Here is a 15,753-nt window from a genome sequence, read left to right as displayed (position 1 = left end):
CTAAAAACAGTTTCACAAATGTTTCCAAACACAGATAGTGCCAATAAATCAGGGGAATGAACCTACAGCGGTGCAAAAGAAGCAAGGGTGTGTGAAAGGCAGCTAGAGCGGCCGCTCAGACTTGCCGGGTCCCTGGTGGCCCTGTGATGTCCTGCTGGGGCACGGCCACTCTGCAGTTCCATCGTTGGCAAAGCCCCGGTGGCTGGTCCTGGCTCCAAGGCTGTGGGGCCAGCGATGATCTGGCCTCATACACTCTTCTCCCCTTCCATGTGCTCCTTGGCTGGAGAGGGCTGCTTGTCCTGGCTGCTCTCTGGGCTGGGTTTGGCAGGAGGAGTGGGGCTGCCAGCAGTGGGCAGGAGGTTGGCAGACTGCAGCACGGCCTCCGAGTGCTCCCTAGCCTTCATGCGCAGTGCAGCCACACTGGCAGTGCGGTTGCTTTGGCAGCCGTAGGTGGGCAGGAAGGAGAGGCCCATGGGGTCTGGAACGCAGCATGAGCACAGTGGGCTCCCTGGGAAAGAAGAAGATAAGGCAGCATCACTGCTGAGTAGGGGATACTCCCAGTGGCAGGACATCCTCATGGGGATGGTCCTCTGACTTGGTCAGCATGACCCACACCTGCAGGTGCCACACCATGCAGTATCTTTCCCTCAACAGTCAACCTGGAGAAGGCAGAGATGGGGGTGTGGTCTCAAGCGGCATAAGCCCCCTCTTCACTTGACCTTTAGTAGGTACATAGATGCTTTCAAGATGTAGATTATTTCTAGAAAAGCTAGATTCTGCTCTGCTGAGGCCCACAGAGAAAGGTATAATCATAGAATCATAGAACCATTAAGACTGGAAAGGCCAATAAGATAATTCAGTCCAACCATCAGCCCATGCCTGTGTCTGCTCTAGATCATGTCACTCAGTGCAACATCTACACTTTTCTTGAATGCCTCCAAGGACAATGACACCACCACTTCCCTGGGCAGCTTGTTCCAATGCATCACCACTCTTTCTGAGAAGGAACTTATTCCACTATCCAACCTGAACCTCCCCTGGCGTGACTTAAGACCAGTGACTCTTGTCCCATCACTAGTTACCTGGGAAAAGAAGCCAACGCCCATCTTGCTACAAGGTCCTTTCAGGTAGCTGCAGAGAGTTTGTGTATTGCGAGACATCCAGGTGACATATGGAGCAAGTGAAGGCAAGCAGAGTCAGAAGTGAGCAGCAAAGCTTACATCATGCAGGAGATTTCCCCACAATCGAGGCTGAACTTGTCTCCAGTTCCTATTCCAAGCTACTGCTCTGTACCTACCCTCAGCTCCATGCTGGAGGTGTCCCCTGCCCTCCACCCACACACTGAAGTCTGGTCAGTCTGGACAGCAGCATTTGTTGGGAGAGCGTGGGGCTTCCATCCCCGCATCTGAAAGGTTACTGCAGAGGTAAAAAGCTGAAAGTGTCCTAGTTATTACGCAGGAACTAATGACTTCTCCTATCGCATTGTAAGACAAGAAAGGATTTTTCTTGGCCCCGCCCTGCCAGCTACCGGAATCAAGTCTTCTTGCATGAGTCTGTTTTACCTTCAAGAGACAAACTCTGTGTTGCTTAGGTGTGATGACTCAAAAAGAAGGGCCTCCAGAAGTGAACCAAAGCCTCCTAAAGTTGCTGCTGTTAAGATGGCTTAGAGTCCCATCAGGAGGAGTGGACCAGAGTATCTCCACCCCAACAATCTGAGATACACAGGCTGTCTCAAGCAGGCAATACAGTACTGCAGAGGGAGTGAAATGGCTGAGCTACCACTTTGATTTTCTCTCCCGTGAGAGACATTGCAGGACATTGTTCTGCCGCAGGATCTCAGTGGCCACACAAAATCCATATCCTCCTCTAAGCCCCTGGCAGAAGCCCATCCTTTGCTGATACACAAAGCAGGCAACAGCTGGGCTGCACACAACCTGACACAACACAGTGTCTTCCTCTGATCTTTCCAAGCCAAGGACTTGCTTTAATTTCTGCAGTTAATATTTGAGTTAAATGGCTCATGACTAACTGATGGAACTAATAATCTGCAGGGAGCAGGTAGTTTTTCTCTTACACTGCTGCTCTCGGTAGCCAAGGGTCAGCACCCATTTGTGAGGGATGAAGGCAGACAGTTGTTTGTTTTTAGGATGTTGGCAAGACTTCTCCACAATTGTCAGAAATGAGCAACTTGCAGGTAAGGTTCTGGATAAAAGAAGTAAAAAAATTTTACAAGGGACAAATGATTTAGTCCCTTTTAATGTAGTCCCTTTTACTCTCACAGTACTCCCTGATCGAGCATCTGATCAGCAGAACAACATTTACATGGGTTTAGGCATTCAAATGAATTACACCAGCATATATTACTACTTGACAAATATCCTCCATTTTTGCTTTTTGCACTAGGAAAGTCAATCTTTAACTTTGTGATTGTTTTGAACACAACAAAAGTTTGTAGCAAAATCCGATCAGTAACACAACTTACAGTTTTTGCCACCACTAACCATGCTCATAAAGTCATGTTTTGCCCCACTGAGACGCAGCCACTTCAGGGGTTCTGGATGGCAACTGCTTTCACAAGAGGGAGGAGAGAAGGATTGGTGACTTAAAGTCCCTGCAGTCTGCAGGTCTTTCAGCTGTGGAAAGTCTGTTTTTTTCACTACTAGTAAGTCTCACTAACTTAAGGTTGGTTTCCAAAATGGAGCGTGTCAAAATCTCTCTGTGCATCAGCTGTCTTTGCGCTGCTGCTCTCTCACACACTATGTTCCAGCAGAAATGAACACACTGCCAAGCAGGAGGAGGGGAGAAGTGGGGAAGAGTCCGTCCCTTTCAGAAGAGCAGAAACCAGCTCCAGCTCCTAAGAATAATTTTCATTCCATTGTTAGAGAGGGATAAAATATTTAACAGCCTTCGGTACCAACCTAAGCTCTTTGCTTAATAATTAGACCTGATATTACCCATGGCTCTGCAACCTGAGGGTGCAGAGTTACCTGCAGTGGGAACTGGGATATCTAGCAATAATTCACCCATAAATCACTCCTTCCATTTTCACTTAAAACTTCCAGGTTAAAACACTTGCAAACAACAGCTCCCACCTGAAAAAATACAGAGCAGTTAGTGTCACTTGCTCCAGGATCCTGCTAGAGAACAGGACTTAACCCGATTTCTGTTTAATGTAAAAGGAAGATTGAATCTACCTTGCAATTGCCTGTGTCTGCAAGCAGCAAATCCAATGAAATCCATTGGACTTTGCCGGCATAAAAGCCAGGACAAACAATATGAGAATCAGCAGCCTGAAGTCTCCACCAGCCCATTCAGTCAGCCCATGATGGACGGGGATGTGACCCAAGAAAGATGCATCCACATATAGCAGACATCGGTATTTTCTTACATCGTATTGGAGTAGACCTGAGCTTACAGTGGGGGAGGAAGGAACTGTTCCTACTTAACATATTCTGAGGAGTTTAGCACCTAACTACTCCCATCAAAAGCAGTGAGGGTTAGACCTTTAGCCTTAGAACTGGATCCAGCTTTTGCTAACATCTCTTGCAGTCTGATGTCGCTTTAATGGGATTTGGAGCAGGTTACTACAATACAGACAGAGAACCGTTTTCTTTCCTTCAGGAACTTATTGCCTCTTGTACACAAAATTAAAATGCACAATTAGATTTCCATTAACTTAGAGCAAATTCTGCTGAATTGATCTGAACCTCCACGTATTACTATATGAGATCATACTTTAAATGCTCAGCCTGAACATAAATACTTAATGTCATAAATACAGTCTGAAATATTTGATCCACTTGGCAGTTTAATTGATCTACTACAGAGACTGACAGGAAAAATTAAATTAGTTCTGTCTTGTCTCTGCCAACATTACATTTCAATTGTAATGATATTTGATCTACAATTTTGGTTGTGGACATTTCTGTGCAATTCCCAGGTTCAGTTTCAGCTTTGAGTGAGGTGGGAGTGGGGCTCACAGTGATAACACAAGTATTTAAAATACATATTTTCTATTTCAACTCAACAGTTTAAAGAATTTAACAGGCAGTCTTTCCAAAATGCAAAACCTCAGTTCACTGCCTCTTGCAGTATTTGTGCATGTCAGCATTTGATGTGAACAGCTGAACAGCAAGCTAAATAGGGAGGGAAGTGAAGAAAAAAATCATTTTTAAAATCCTCACCTGTCACTGTATTCTGTTTACTTTGCAGTGAAAACATTACACTCATATTAAACATACTTTTTTTATAGTCACGTTGATTTGCTTGAATTCGAAGTCCCCAGAAACTCTTGAGTCATTTTCAAAAGGGCTGGAAGGTCAATAACAACCTTGAGTTCACAATGTCATTTACCAGTGAGAGCTGATTCCAAAGGAAGCCCCCCTCTTGCTCTTCATATATGTTGCCAGCACTGTGTCTATTAAAGCCTGTAAAATATAGGTGGCTTTATCCAAACATTTTAGAGCTGTGAAACAAGAGATTCAGAAGAATGTGAGAGGTATGGACTTAAATGCTGAAATGGGGAGGCGCCAGATGCTTCCAGTGTAATTTAGAGTAGCCTGCTGAAGTAGTGCTGGATGGTTCCTCCTTCTCGTCCCAAAGCTAGTTAAGAGTGGAAGGCATTCTTTGCTGCCCAGAGGCTGGGGAGCGCAGCAGAGCTGGCAGCAGAATCCAAATATTAGAGTTTTGCAACTCATTGGCTTGTGAACACTCTGTAACCAATGCAAACAACAAGGAGCTGGTCATCTGGCTGAGCTGCTCTAGCAGGATCTTTACAGTGCAAGGAAATAGGGGATTTCATCCTCCTTTATTTTTGCCATTGGTATAGTTAAAAAAAAGAAAATTTGGAAGTTTTAACCTTGCCTGTCTGGATATGAAAGCTGGCCATAGAGCTCACAAGGAGAATGAGTCCTCTGAATATTCTCAGTTCTGCAGTCATTCCCATTCATGTCTACAACCTTTCCCAAACAGATGATCTGACCCTAAATTATGCTTACATGTCACTCCAATAGAGGCCAGTGGGAAGCCCTGGTCAGCTACGGTCTTCACACCTGACCAAGATTTGGCCTTTAGGAACAGGCCAGTACCCATCTCTTTCACATGGCTCCCAGATGCTCCCGGTACCTGCATGTTCTCTTACATTTGTGGTAAAGACAAAAAAAAATCTCCTGTGAGATAGGGCAGTGCCAAAGTTTGGGACTTCTGGTACAGAAATCAAAGCTACTTGCTCAGGGTCTGTGTGTTTGCAGCAAACTAAAATGCTTTATATTTCCTAAGGTCATAGTGGCAGGTAAACTAGGGAAAATGCATTTGCCATACAGAACCCACTTGCTAATTTGCTATTTTACACGAATTTGCCATGGTCACATGCTGAGAAAAGTCAGTACATCTGTAATTGACTACAAATGAATGACAAAGAAAACAGAGGAGCTCCTGAGTTTTGATTCCAGTTCCCCAGTCTCAAGGTAAGCATTGGAGCTTCAATTCAGTAAGCACCAGTTCAGGGGTAAGTCAGGTCCTTGAACACTTCTTTCTCAGCCTACATAGCATGATCATGTTGGGCAAATTCTCTTCATCTTTTCGTGATAGAAATCGAAATGTAATGGATGAACACCTCTAGCTGGGGTTTCTTTGTTTGTATGTTTTGTTTTTTTTCCTGGATACTGCAATTAAGCCTGCCCTAATAGGAACAACAGCAACCATGGCAGCAACAAACCATAAAGGAGCATGATCAATGGTGCCCTGGAATATCCACTTTGGTGGGCATAATGCAGTCTTGCTTTTCTATCAGCGAGTGGTGTGGAGGTGCCATAAAAACCAACTGAGCTATAACTTGCATAGAGCAGAACCGTGAGTGAATTATGAAAGTAATTCCCTGACAAGTGTAATTATTTCTCTCCTCATACACTGCACTTTGAATCACAGGGTCTGGGGAAATTTCAGCGGAATGTAACAGATACACTTTTGGCCTCAGCCACCAGAAATGGTAGAACACTTCCGCTAAAAACCGGAGATTCTTGTTTACACCCATTAATAACATCTTCTGCATTAATGAATTGCATTCATGCTGTCATCCATTAAGAAGGTACTTTGAGGTCTCTCAGTGCACAGAATGCTAGCTTCTTCTGATGACTCTACTGTTATACAGCCCATAAATAAAACAAGTATTTTCCCTTCATATTTGAGGTCTGCAATTAAATCTACTAAATGGACTGCAGATGCATAGTTTACAGTAAGTGATTCATCTTGGAAGACCATGGAAATGTTGAAATCACCGCAGTGAAGTAGCACAGTTGTCAAATAAGGATGATTTCGGAAAGTAACAAACAGCAGAAATTTCATCTGTGAGCTATACTTCTTCCTAACTATGGGCAGCGGTGAAGAACTAAAACCCTGAAGTAGGAAGCAGGGTAATCCACCAACATTATGATCTTTTGCTAACTAATTCAAATGAGAAATTTCACAGGGAGAACAGTTTTCTGCTTAGTTACCTGAGCAGACCCAGTCTCATGTTCCAGCCATATCCACCAGCTGCCCAGAAGCGGCATGCGCGGGACTCAGAGGAGCACTGCCCACTGAAGGGCTGCAGAGCCACACAGAGAGTAAAGCAAGCCTACAGTGCACCACACAGCCTGTCCAAAAGCTGCTGCCCTGTGCTAGGCTGCCCTGAGATTTCTTGTCTTTACTAGACTGACTTCATCTTGGAAACTGTGCTTGTTATATCCTTACGTTATGAATTAGATCCAGCTAGCACGTACCCTAGATACTTGATGCAGCCTTGGAAATCTGGGGCTGGAGCCAAACCATCAAAGTCAGAGAAGGAGAAAGAGAGGTATTAGTTTCTTTATAAAAGACAGTGAATTCTCAGGTGGCAGAATGAAAATGGTCCCTGAGAGATAAAATAATTGTTAATTAGCTACATCACCATCATCACTTGTTATTCACTATATTGATTTTAATTGTCTCGTTCTACAGCATCAGTCAAATATTACTCACTGACACCAACAAAGTGTTGGCTCACAAGTCCAACAAAGCACATCTTGCCTCCTCAAAAGAAAACAACCTAAACTTCCCAGTGGTGTCTGATGTGCTCAGAGTGCCCTTTTGCCTGCAGACAACCTTTACAGTCTTACTGGAGAATGCCAGAATTGTTCTCCCAGCTGGGAGAATACATGCCTATTTACAGGATTCACATAGAGGACCTCTTTATCAGTATTTCATTTGAAATTTGCATAGAAGAAAGCAGGGCTGTGCATCTACTGCTAGTGAAATAGCTTTAACTCTGGAGAAGTTATTTTGCTTTCAAAAGCACAGAGAATTCCTGGTAGTTTCAAATTGTGGTCAGCATGAAGAGAGGTACCGGGAAGAACTCTTGGTTACATGACTTTTCAATAAAATGTGCAAAATCTTGGGAAAAAAATGCAAAATTTTGGAATTTTATGCCCTGTGTTCAATTTGATGGGATATTGTGTTGCTCAAAGTTCTCTGATCTCAGAATCATCATAGTAGAGCTCCGTCAGTATTTCTGTTGCAAAATGAGACTAGATTTTCAAGGGAAATGCTTAGGAGACTTCATTAAGGTTCAGAAGAACACCGAGTAATATCCACCTAAGTGTAGGGTCAGCTCTCCCTTGACAGACCTGAAGTTGTACAAACCAGCTCGTACCTCAAAGGGGGAAATAAGAAGGAGAGTCAAACTAACTGAACTGAGCAAGACAAAGAAGGCCTTGTAAAGGCTTTGTGAATACTGAGTCTCTCTCCGTTCTTTCCTTCCTTCCTACAACTATTCTCTTTCCTTCCAGACCCGTGTGTGAGCTTGGTTGTGTTCTCCATCACATTACTTTAGAAGGACTGTTATTCATTTGTGTTTCTGTACCAGAGTAAAACAGAATGTGAATTGTGCCTGATATCGTTTTGGTCTGCACTGGACCTTTAGAGATAGTCCTGCTTCTGACTGCCAGTTAACTAGAGGTTAATTCACAGGTCTGCTGTGAACAGACCCAATGCCAGTCCAGGTGAATTGCTCTTGGAGAAACACGGAAAGGGGAACTTACAGAGATGAGCCAAGGAAAGAGGAGACATAATTCCACATGTAAATACTACAAGAAAGATGCTACATTTATTCTCTGCTTGTATAAATCAAATCAAATCAAATCAAACTTGCCACCTTACAAGACAGTCAAATCCTTCCCTGTTAACATCAAAGCCAGCATCTGACATCACTGAAACCTTGCTGCAGAAGACAGGAGCACCTCAACCTAACAAACATAACAATATGCCAACAGGCATGCACACTGCCACAGAGCTCCCGGTAGGGTCTGTTACTGGATTTCTTAAAATCACAATATACTACAATTTCCCCATCTCCTCACATGTATCTAGAGACTTCTAGAGTCGCACAGGAGACGTAAACCAAAGCATCTCAGCAAGGAACTGAAGGTATAGCTGAGAACAATCATCATACACGCACCAGATAGCTGTCCATCTCTAGCCAAATTACAAAAAGTCTGTATTTTCATCTGGGAACAGTGTTTCAGGAACATTGTCTCTTAGCCTGAGCAACTGACTGCCTAATGATTGTATCTGCCTGAGATTCAGGAATAGGATTCTTGCTGCCCCTAGGTTGTAAAACCGCTATCAAGCAAAAAGGAGCAGATTATTAGTTTTGTAATTTAGTGACTGATTTGTAAAATCACAGAGAAGAATATCCATAAGTCTTCCAAATATATAAAACTTTAAGAACCCTCATGACAAATTTTTCATTTCTCCATTTTATTTCATTTTGCTGAACTTTCCATTTATTTTCCTTAAAATTTAGCTAAATTTAAGCACAAAACGTGAGAAGGAGGTATTGATGCATTTAATTTCAAAAACACTTAACTGTAAATTTTAAGGAAAAAAGCAGCCACTTCCACCTGAAATTATTTACTGAACACAGTAATTCCTATTTTCACACCCAGGACGACATTTGTCAGCAAATAATTTTTTGCCCCCCAAAACATCACTTGTATCTACTCCAGCGAGGCTGTTCCTGCCCAGTGGAGAAGCTCATGGTCACAGGGCAGAGGTGGAGGGGACTGTACAGTCCAACAGCCACTGTCTGTGACAGGGTTTAGGTTGACTGTCATCCTCTGAGCTCTAGGGCTTAGGTCACATCTCTGTGGCCTTCCTCGATTCAAAATCACCTGCCAAAATGGCACTTGCTGTGTATTCTGCTTTTTTTTGGAAAGACATAGGGAAAGAGGGAAGAGAGGACAGGACACTGGACGTAATGTAAAACTCAGCAATTCAAAGCTTTTTCTTCAGGAATACACCTCAACTGTACTGATTCAAGTGGAAATACTCATGAGGAGCATGAGGTATGCCAGGGAGCATAGTGAGAGACTGTAGAGGACTTTCATTTTCAGAGCAGAAGGTCCTCAACAGGGAAATTTTCCTCAGAAAATATTGCAACACATTGGAGCATAGAGCAAAGCTACATGCCACTTTTTTGCTTGGCAATGCTATGAGACGGTACATCCTATAAATCTATACATTGAATTCATCCTGCTTACACCCTTAGTCTTAGAAATTACTAGACTAGGAACAGCTAATGGATCAGCTGGCGATTTATTTTTAAAAGATGCATACTGCTGCTTTTTTGCAGACCAAAGGGATATGGACACTGGATGTAAGCTTCCCAGTTCCTGGGTCCCACGTAATGCAGAATTACTTTGCATAGTGTTCTGTCCCCACACACTCACTGTGTTCAAGTTCTCAGGGGGACACACTGGTCAAGAGGAGAAAAGTGTTACAGTTGCAGAGAAATACTGCAGAGGAAACTGCATGCAAAGAGCAGATGAGGTATTGGTAACGGTGCCAGGCAATGTATAATGCAAAAGGATGTCTATAATTAATTTATTAGTATAAATTTGATTCTTAAAAAAAAAACATGCAAAGAAAACTTTAAAGGACCAAACCATACCTGCCTCGTGACAAACCCTGACCTCACTTAAAGTTACTGAGCAAAATGATGGAACTTGTCCACAAACCACGCTACCAGAGGAAATCCACTCCTGTGCCCACAGCATCAGTCAGTGCAACTACCATCAGCTGCAACAGAAAGTATCTACCATTTCCCAACGACTTGTCACTGGCAGAGGTGGGAGCATCCACCAAACATGAAGAAGCTGCTCTTTAAGCTGCTATCTGAAGTTAAAGTCGCTTACCTTTTAGAGAGGCAACATGGGATAAAGCTTGTGCATAGGTGGCCGTGTTGAGAAGAGTCCCTGGCAGGCAGGAGGGGAAGAAGGGTCCTGTGGGACCGACTGCTCGACTCAGGCTGAGGGAGAGGAGAAAGCAGAACTAGAACAGCTGACTCCAAAAACAGCGTATGCGCATGCACACCAACATGCTCCCCAGGGCAGTGGTCAAGGCACTGAGCTCGATGAAGTTTGAGAAGTGTCTGGACAGCACTCTCAGATATATGGTCTAATTTTTGGGGGGCCTGGTGTGGAGCCAGGAGTTGGACTCAATGATCCTTGTGGGTCCCTTCCAGTTCGGGATATTCTGTGATTCTATGATTCTGTACTGGTGTCTCAAGAACCAACTGGAGGGGACTAAGCCTGGGTAACATCAGCCTCCCACAGCCACCAGCTCCTCACACCAGAAGGGAGGTGATGGTGGTTCATCTTCTAATTGTTTAGGCCATACTTGGAATTAATACTGTCCACATCCAGGCCCAGCATCTGGCAACGTATGTATGTATGTACATAAAACAAAATGCATGCTTGTCCCGAAGAGAGGCAGTTGATTACTCTTACCTCTGCTGGATCTCCAGACTCTCTTTTTTATTCCTGGTTTGATCAGCTGGAGAAGGGGAATTTAAGTTCCTGACGGGAGGTGCCACCTCAGCCATTGCTTCCTTAGAGCCCTCTTGGTCGGAAGCCCCCCTCTCTGTTTTCCTCCATTTAGCTCTTCGATTCTGGAACCACACCTGGAGCAGGAGATCAAGCCAGGCTGAATGCCGCCTTTAGCCAAATGTAAAGCAAGTCAACGTGCTGAATTTTTACTCTGGTGAGACTGGATTTTGGATAAAAATTCCTCTTACTTGTGTCCATATTGTCATCCTAGATGAGTCTTAATATTACATTTCTATCTTGAATATTTATCTCTATGGAAAACAAGCCGAAAACAAGTTCAAAAGTTTTGAGGGTTTTTTTAGTTACCTTGGGGCAGATGCTCTGAAAGCACCGTGTTCAAGGTAGAAAATGCCAAACCTCCCTTGAGGTCAAGGAACCCACATTTTAATACATGACTTCAAGTATAGGCAAGATTGTTATTATTCTCCTCCTCCAACTCCATTTTAGTTAGCTGCCTTTTAATTGCATATATCAGCAAACGTTGAATAATGATTTTATCTATATTCTAAATTTAGAGCAGTTAAATGCAAAGCAAAATGCAGACACTTTCTTGCGTCTTAATTGAATGAAGGTCACAGCTATAACAACATTTAATTGAGCTATTTTTCATTATCATATTTTAATGACTTTGCACTGACAGTTCGCCTGCTTCTGAGGAAAGAGCATGATGAAGTCGTTTATTTCCCTATTTAGTTATTGTTTGACAACATCATCTTCGATTAAGACTCTGCTTTATAGCACATTAATCATATTTGAATGAGCAAGGGGTATAAATGTAAACATATCTCCCATCCTCTGTGTTTCCCCATGTCCCTGCATGAAAGCAGGCTAAACAAATGCTTGCATCTATTGTCTGTTTGCATAATAGCCAACAACAAGGCTAAACACCCGTCCTCAGCAATCCAATTGTCACCACCCCTATCTCACCCTTGCACCTTTCAGGAAGAAGTTATGATCTTCCACTTCTGAATGCTCAATAATTGTCCCATTTATCTCAATTTGCAGTTCAGTCTTTAGACACCAATAGCCAAAATGGCATTTTTTATTATTTTTTTTTAAGCCAGTACCTACAATGCACTGGCAAAAGGAGATTTTCATTTCCAAATAATAATCAGTTTAATTTGCCCGCATATGACCAATGATTCATGTTCAGATTTAATAATCAGGATCGCATAATCTGATTATAGGAGAAATAATTTGTTTACAATCCCCAATTTACTGCGGTGAATTCCATTATCTCTCTTCAGCCATTGGGTTTTAAGAGATACTAACATGACCCTAGGGAACAAAAGGCAAGCTATTATATTTCCTACAATTAGATCTTTGCATAGTCTTAACCCCGAGCACCTAAACAAAAAAAAAAGATACAGAAACAGCATGCAGAAAAGCTCCATAAATAAAATGAATACATAATCAGGTTCAAAAAATTACTTGTAAGTCAACGTGGATGCCTGCAGAGTTGTATGGATCCATCTCTTACGACTGCAGGAGTGTTGCTCTTAGTAGAGCTTGTAGACACTTAGGCAAAGTGAATCTCTGAGTATGGGGAAAAAAAACCACAAACGTGGGCCAAAAAATAAAAAAGAAGAAGAAAAAGGAAAAAAAAGGGCAGATGGGGGGAAGGCAAGGAAAACTAAGGAAGGAAGGAAAGAAGGAAAGCGTGGAAAAAAGAGAGGAGGAAAGAGAGCGATCATGGCCAATGGCAATCATTGGATCTTCTTAAAGGCATGGGAATTGTTCTACAGGCTCTTTAGCCATCAGAATCAAGTGTTTGGAAAGTAGAGGAAAGGGAGAAAAGTTGAAGAGGTGGGAAGGCTCCTGTTGGCTGCCAGGCTCCCCCAGCTGCCCTAGCCACGGCCCGCCAGCCGTCCAAGTGGCCGCGAGAACCGCATCTCAGCTCTTTTCTCCACGCATACCCCCTCCAAAAGCAAGGAAATGGATGTGCATTGATGTAATTTAGTACCTTGGAGACGCGGACAAATTAGTGTAGAACATTATCACTAGTTAATTATGAATGACCGATTAATCAACCTAATCTAATATTCCACATTATGTTGATGTTATTAAAGTGCATCATGAAAATGACAGATCGTCTTCATTTGCGTTCTTTGGCCAAATGTGCACTCTGCAGTCATGATGTCAAAAAAAAAAAAAAAAGTTTGCTGGTTTGAATCCCCGAGAGTTCAATCATCCCCAGGATGTTTACCTGCACCCGAGCCTCCGTCAGGTTGATTTTCATCGCCAGTTCTTCCCGAGTGAACACATCAGGGTAGTGGGTTTGAGCAAAAACCGCTTCCAGTGCTTCAAGCTGGTGGGGGGGAGGAGAGCGGAGATGTCAGGGGCAGCAGTGGGAGCGAGGGGATCTCCTGCTCGTCGGGGCAGAGGGGATTCCGCAAGGGACCGGGGAAAGCGAGGGTGGGGCGCACAGGGGGCCGAGCTCCTACCTGCTGCAGGGTGAAGGTGGTGCGGTTGCGACGCTGCTTCCTTCGCAGGAACCCGTCGTCGAAGTCGCCGGCGGAGTGCGCTCCGAAGGGGGCTGCGCCTGCGGGCGGAGAGCCGCGGTGAGGCCACGGGGCGGACGGAGGGGCGATCCCAGCCTGCCGGCCCCAGCACATCTTCCCCAGGGGTGAGGGGCAGCCTGCTCCCGGGAAAGGCTAGATTTTGGGTCACTTGGGTTTCAAAACAGCGGAAGGTGTGCGTGAGGAGGGGTGAACCCTCATGGCTGGGGGGCTTCAGGGGGCCCGGGAGGCTGATGGAGCACGAGCTTGTCCCTGGGGGAAGGCCGGGAGAGGGAAGGCAGCTCTCTGGGGTGCTCTGCTTAAAAATCGCTCCCCTTCCGTTCCCAGACAACGCAGAGTAAAGCAGAACCGAACGAACAACCAAACTAACATCAACAAGTCCCCAAGCCCCGGGTCCCCAGGCCTCAACAGCACCACTGAGGGTCTCCGAGACCCCCCCGCAGAGCCGCCCGCCGGTGTCCCACTGCCCCGCTCCCACTCGGGCCATCGGACCGGGCACTGTGCCCAGCCCGTGGCACCGCTGTGGAACGGTCCTCGCCCCCTCCTCGCTGCAGCCCAGGGCCGTGCTCCTCACAGAAACAAACGCTGTCCCGGCGACCCCGGAGCCTGGTCGCTTACGTCCGGGCGCTTGAAAAGGCAGCCCCAGAAAGGGCTTTTCTGTTGCCGCTTCTCGAGTTAGTTTGGTTTTGGGGGTGTAAGGAAGTGCTGTTACTATTCTCACTTGGGATGCCCTACGCCGGGCGCAGTCACCCCGCACGGGGCAGCCGGGCCACCCCCGCCCCGCCCCGCATCTGCCTCCCGCAGCCCGCGGGGGCCGTTCCCCGGCTCGGACCGCCAAAACCACACATCGATAACAAAAGAATAAAAATTAAAATCAACTCCCCTCCCCGCCAAACAGACAAAAGCGTGTTCAATGCTCTCTGCCCAAAAGTAACGAACAAAGCCGCCCAGGCGCTCGGTGACACTCGGCACGGCTCGAGACAACTTCGCGGAGAGCACTTTCCAGCCGCCCCACGCGCGTTCGTCGCGGGGGGAGACTCTGCCCGGAGCGGGGTAGCAGCGCCGGGCCGGCTCCTGCAGCACTGCACTGGGGCAAGGAGAGGGGCAGAGAGGGTTGGGGGCCGGGGCCGAGGCAGGGAGCTGGAGCCCGCCCCGAGCTGAAGGCATATGCGGGGCGACACGGGGAAATCCCGAAGGTTGTCTTTTTTTTTTTTTTTTTTTTAGGAAAAGGAAAGAAACAAACGAAAAATTCAACAACTCCCCCTATCAAAAGCACCCTCTCAAATGACGCGCACAAAAAAAGAACCCTCTCAAATGTGTTTTTTTCCTCTATTTTTTTTTGTGTGTGTGTATGTTTGATTTTTTTTTTTCCAGTCGTGCACTGTGTTTCCCCATCCTCCCGCAGAATGTTTGGAAAATAACATGAAAGATTTATGCGGTCCCTTTGGCTGGAGGGAGGAGGCGTGACCACGTCCTGAAAGTGTCCCGATTACAGCCATGACACCAACATCTGTGCTGGGAGGGGAGAAAAGCATCTTGTTCGTAGCCTGAGGCTCAACTGCGGGAGCGCTATCCGCAGAGGGGAGGCAGGTGGCAAAACGAGGGCGGGAGGGGGGGGGGTGTAAAACAAGGCCTTTCCAAAAGGAATCAAATTAAAAAAAAAAAAAAAAAAAAAAAAACATGCCATCTTTCTTTCCACCTTGTGGCAAGAGGGAGGCGGGCACAGGATTGTGTTTGCTCTTGGAAAAAGACGAGGCTCTTTTAGATGGGGCTGTTTCTATAGATCCGCATCTCACCTCGGCACGCTCCCTGTACGAGGACAGCCTGAGCGCTCCCCCCCTCCACCCCAGCACACACGAACCCTCAGCCCCGGTCCCACACGGCTCCACTCACCCTCGAGCTGCGGGGGGCAGTGGAAGTAGAACATGGCCCCGCGGCCGGGCCGCCGCCCGCTGCCCCCCGCGCCGGCACCGCGTCCCCCGCCGGGCACCGCCGAGGGCTCTGCTGCCGACCTGGGGACAGAGAGGGAAAGAGCAGAGCAGGTGAACAGCCAGAAGAAAACACCCAGAAACTCCCTGGTGAGCCCAGAGCCAGCCCAGAGGAGGCAGAGAAAGTCCTATCTAGCGCTGTGTACAGCGAGCTGAAAAGCGAAGGGCAGAAAACTGCTTGGTAGGTGCACAGTAATCAGTACCAGTAAAAGTTTGTTGCTGCTTCTTTTTCTCTTCTTTTCCTTTTCTTTGCTTCCTTTTTCTCTTCAAATGGATGATTATCTGCCTTTCATTCTGCTGTCTATGCATCTATCCTTGCATCTGTCAATCCATTTGTTTATCTCT

The 15,753-nt window shown here is 45.7% G+C and overlaps 1 protein-coding gene across 1 annotated transcript; it reads right to left on the bottom strand.

Annotated features, from left to right (window-relative positions):
• DRGX (dorsal root ganglia homeobox) lies at positions 246-15,347 on the bottom strand. The gene is made up of 6 exons (XM_021397582.1): positions 15,314-15,347; positions 13,346-13,443; positions 13,108-13,209; positions 10,803-10,975; positions 10,209-10,321; positions 246-508 (listed from the first exon to the last, which is right to left on the bottom strand). The coding sequence occupies exons 1-6, from the start codon at positions 15,345-15,347 to the stop codon at positions 246-248; spliced, it is 783 nt and encodes a 260-aa protein (XP_021253257.1).

Source organism: Numida meleagris, chromosome 5 (assembly GCF_002078875.1).
Source record: "Numida meleagris isolate 19003 breed g44 Domestic line chromosome 5, NumMel1.0, whole genome shotgun sequence".
Taxonomy (NCBI): domain Eukaryota; kingdom Metazoa; phylum Chordata; class Aves; order Galliformes; family Numididae; genus Numida; species Numida meleagris.
The sequence above is the reverse complement of the archived record's forward strand: the minus strand, read 5'-3'. Positions and strand labels throughout refer to the sequence as shown.

Bases quoted from the DNA above. Each gene is read 5' to 3' on its own strand.
- DRGX (XM_021397582.1), bottom strand. From the start codon at position 15,347: ATGTTCTACTTCCACTGCCCCCCGCAGCTCGAGG. The intron at 10,976-13,107 runs GTAAACATCCTG...CTCCTGCTCCAG, and splicing joins TGACGGAGGCTCGGGTGCAG to GTGTGGTTCCAGAATCGAAG. The intron at 10,322-10,802 runs GTAAGAGTAATC...CCTCTCCCTCAG, and splicing joins AGTCTGGAGATCCAGCAGAG to CCTGAGTCGAGCAGTCGGTC.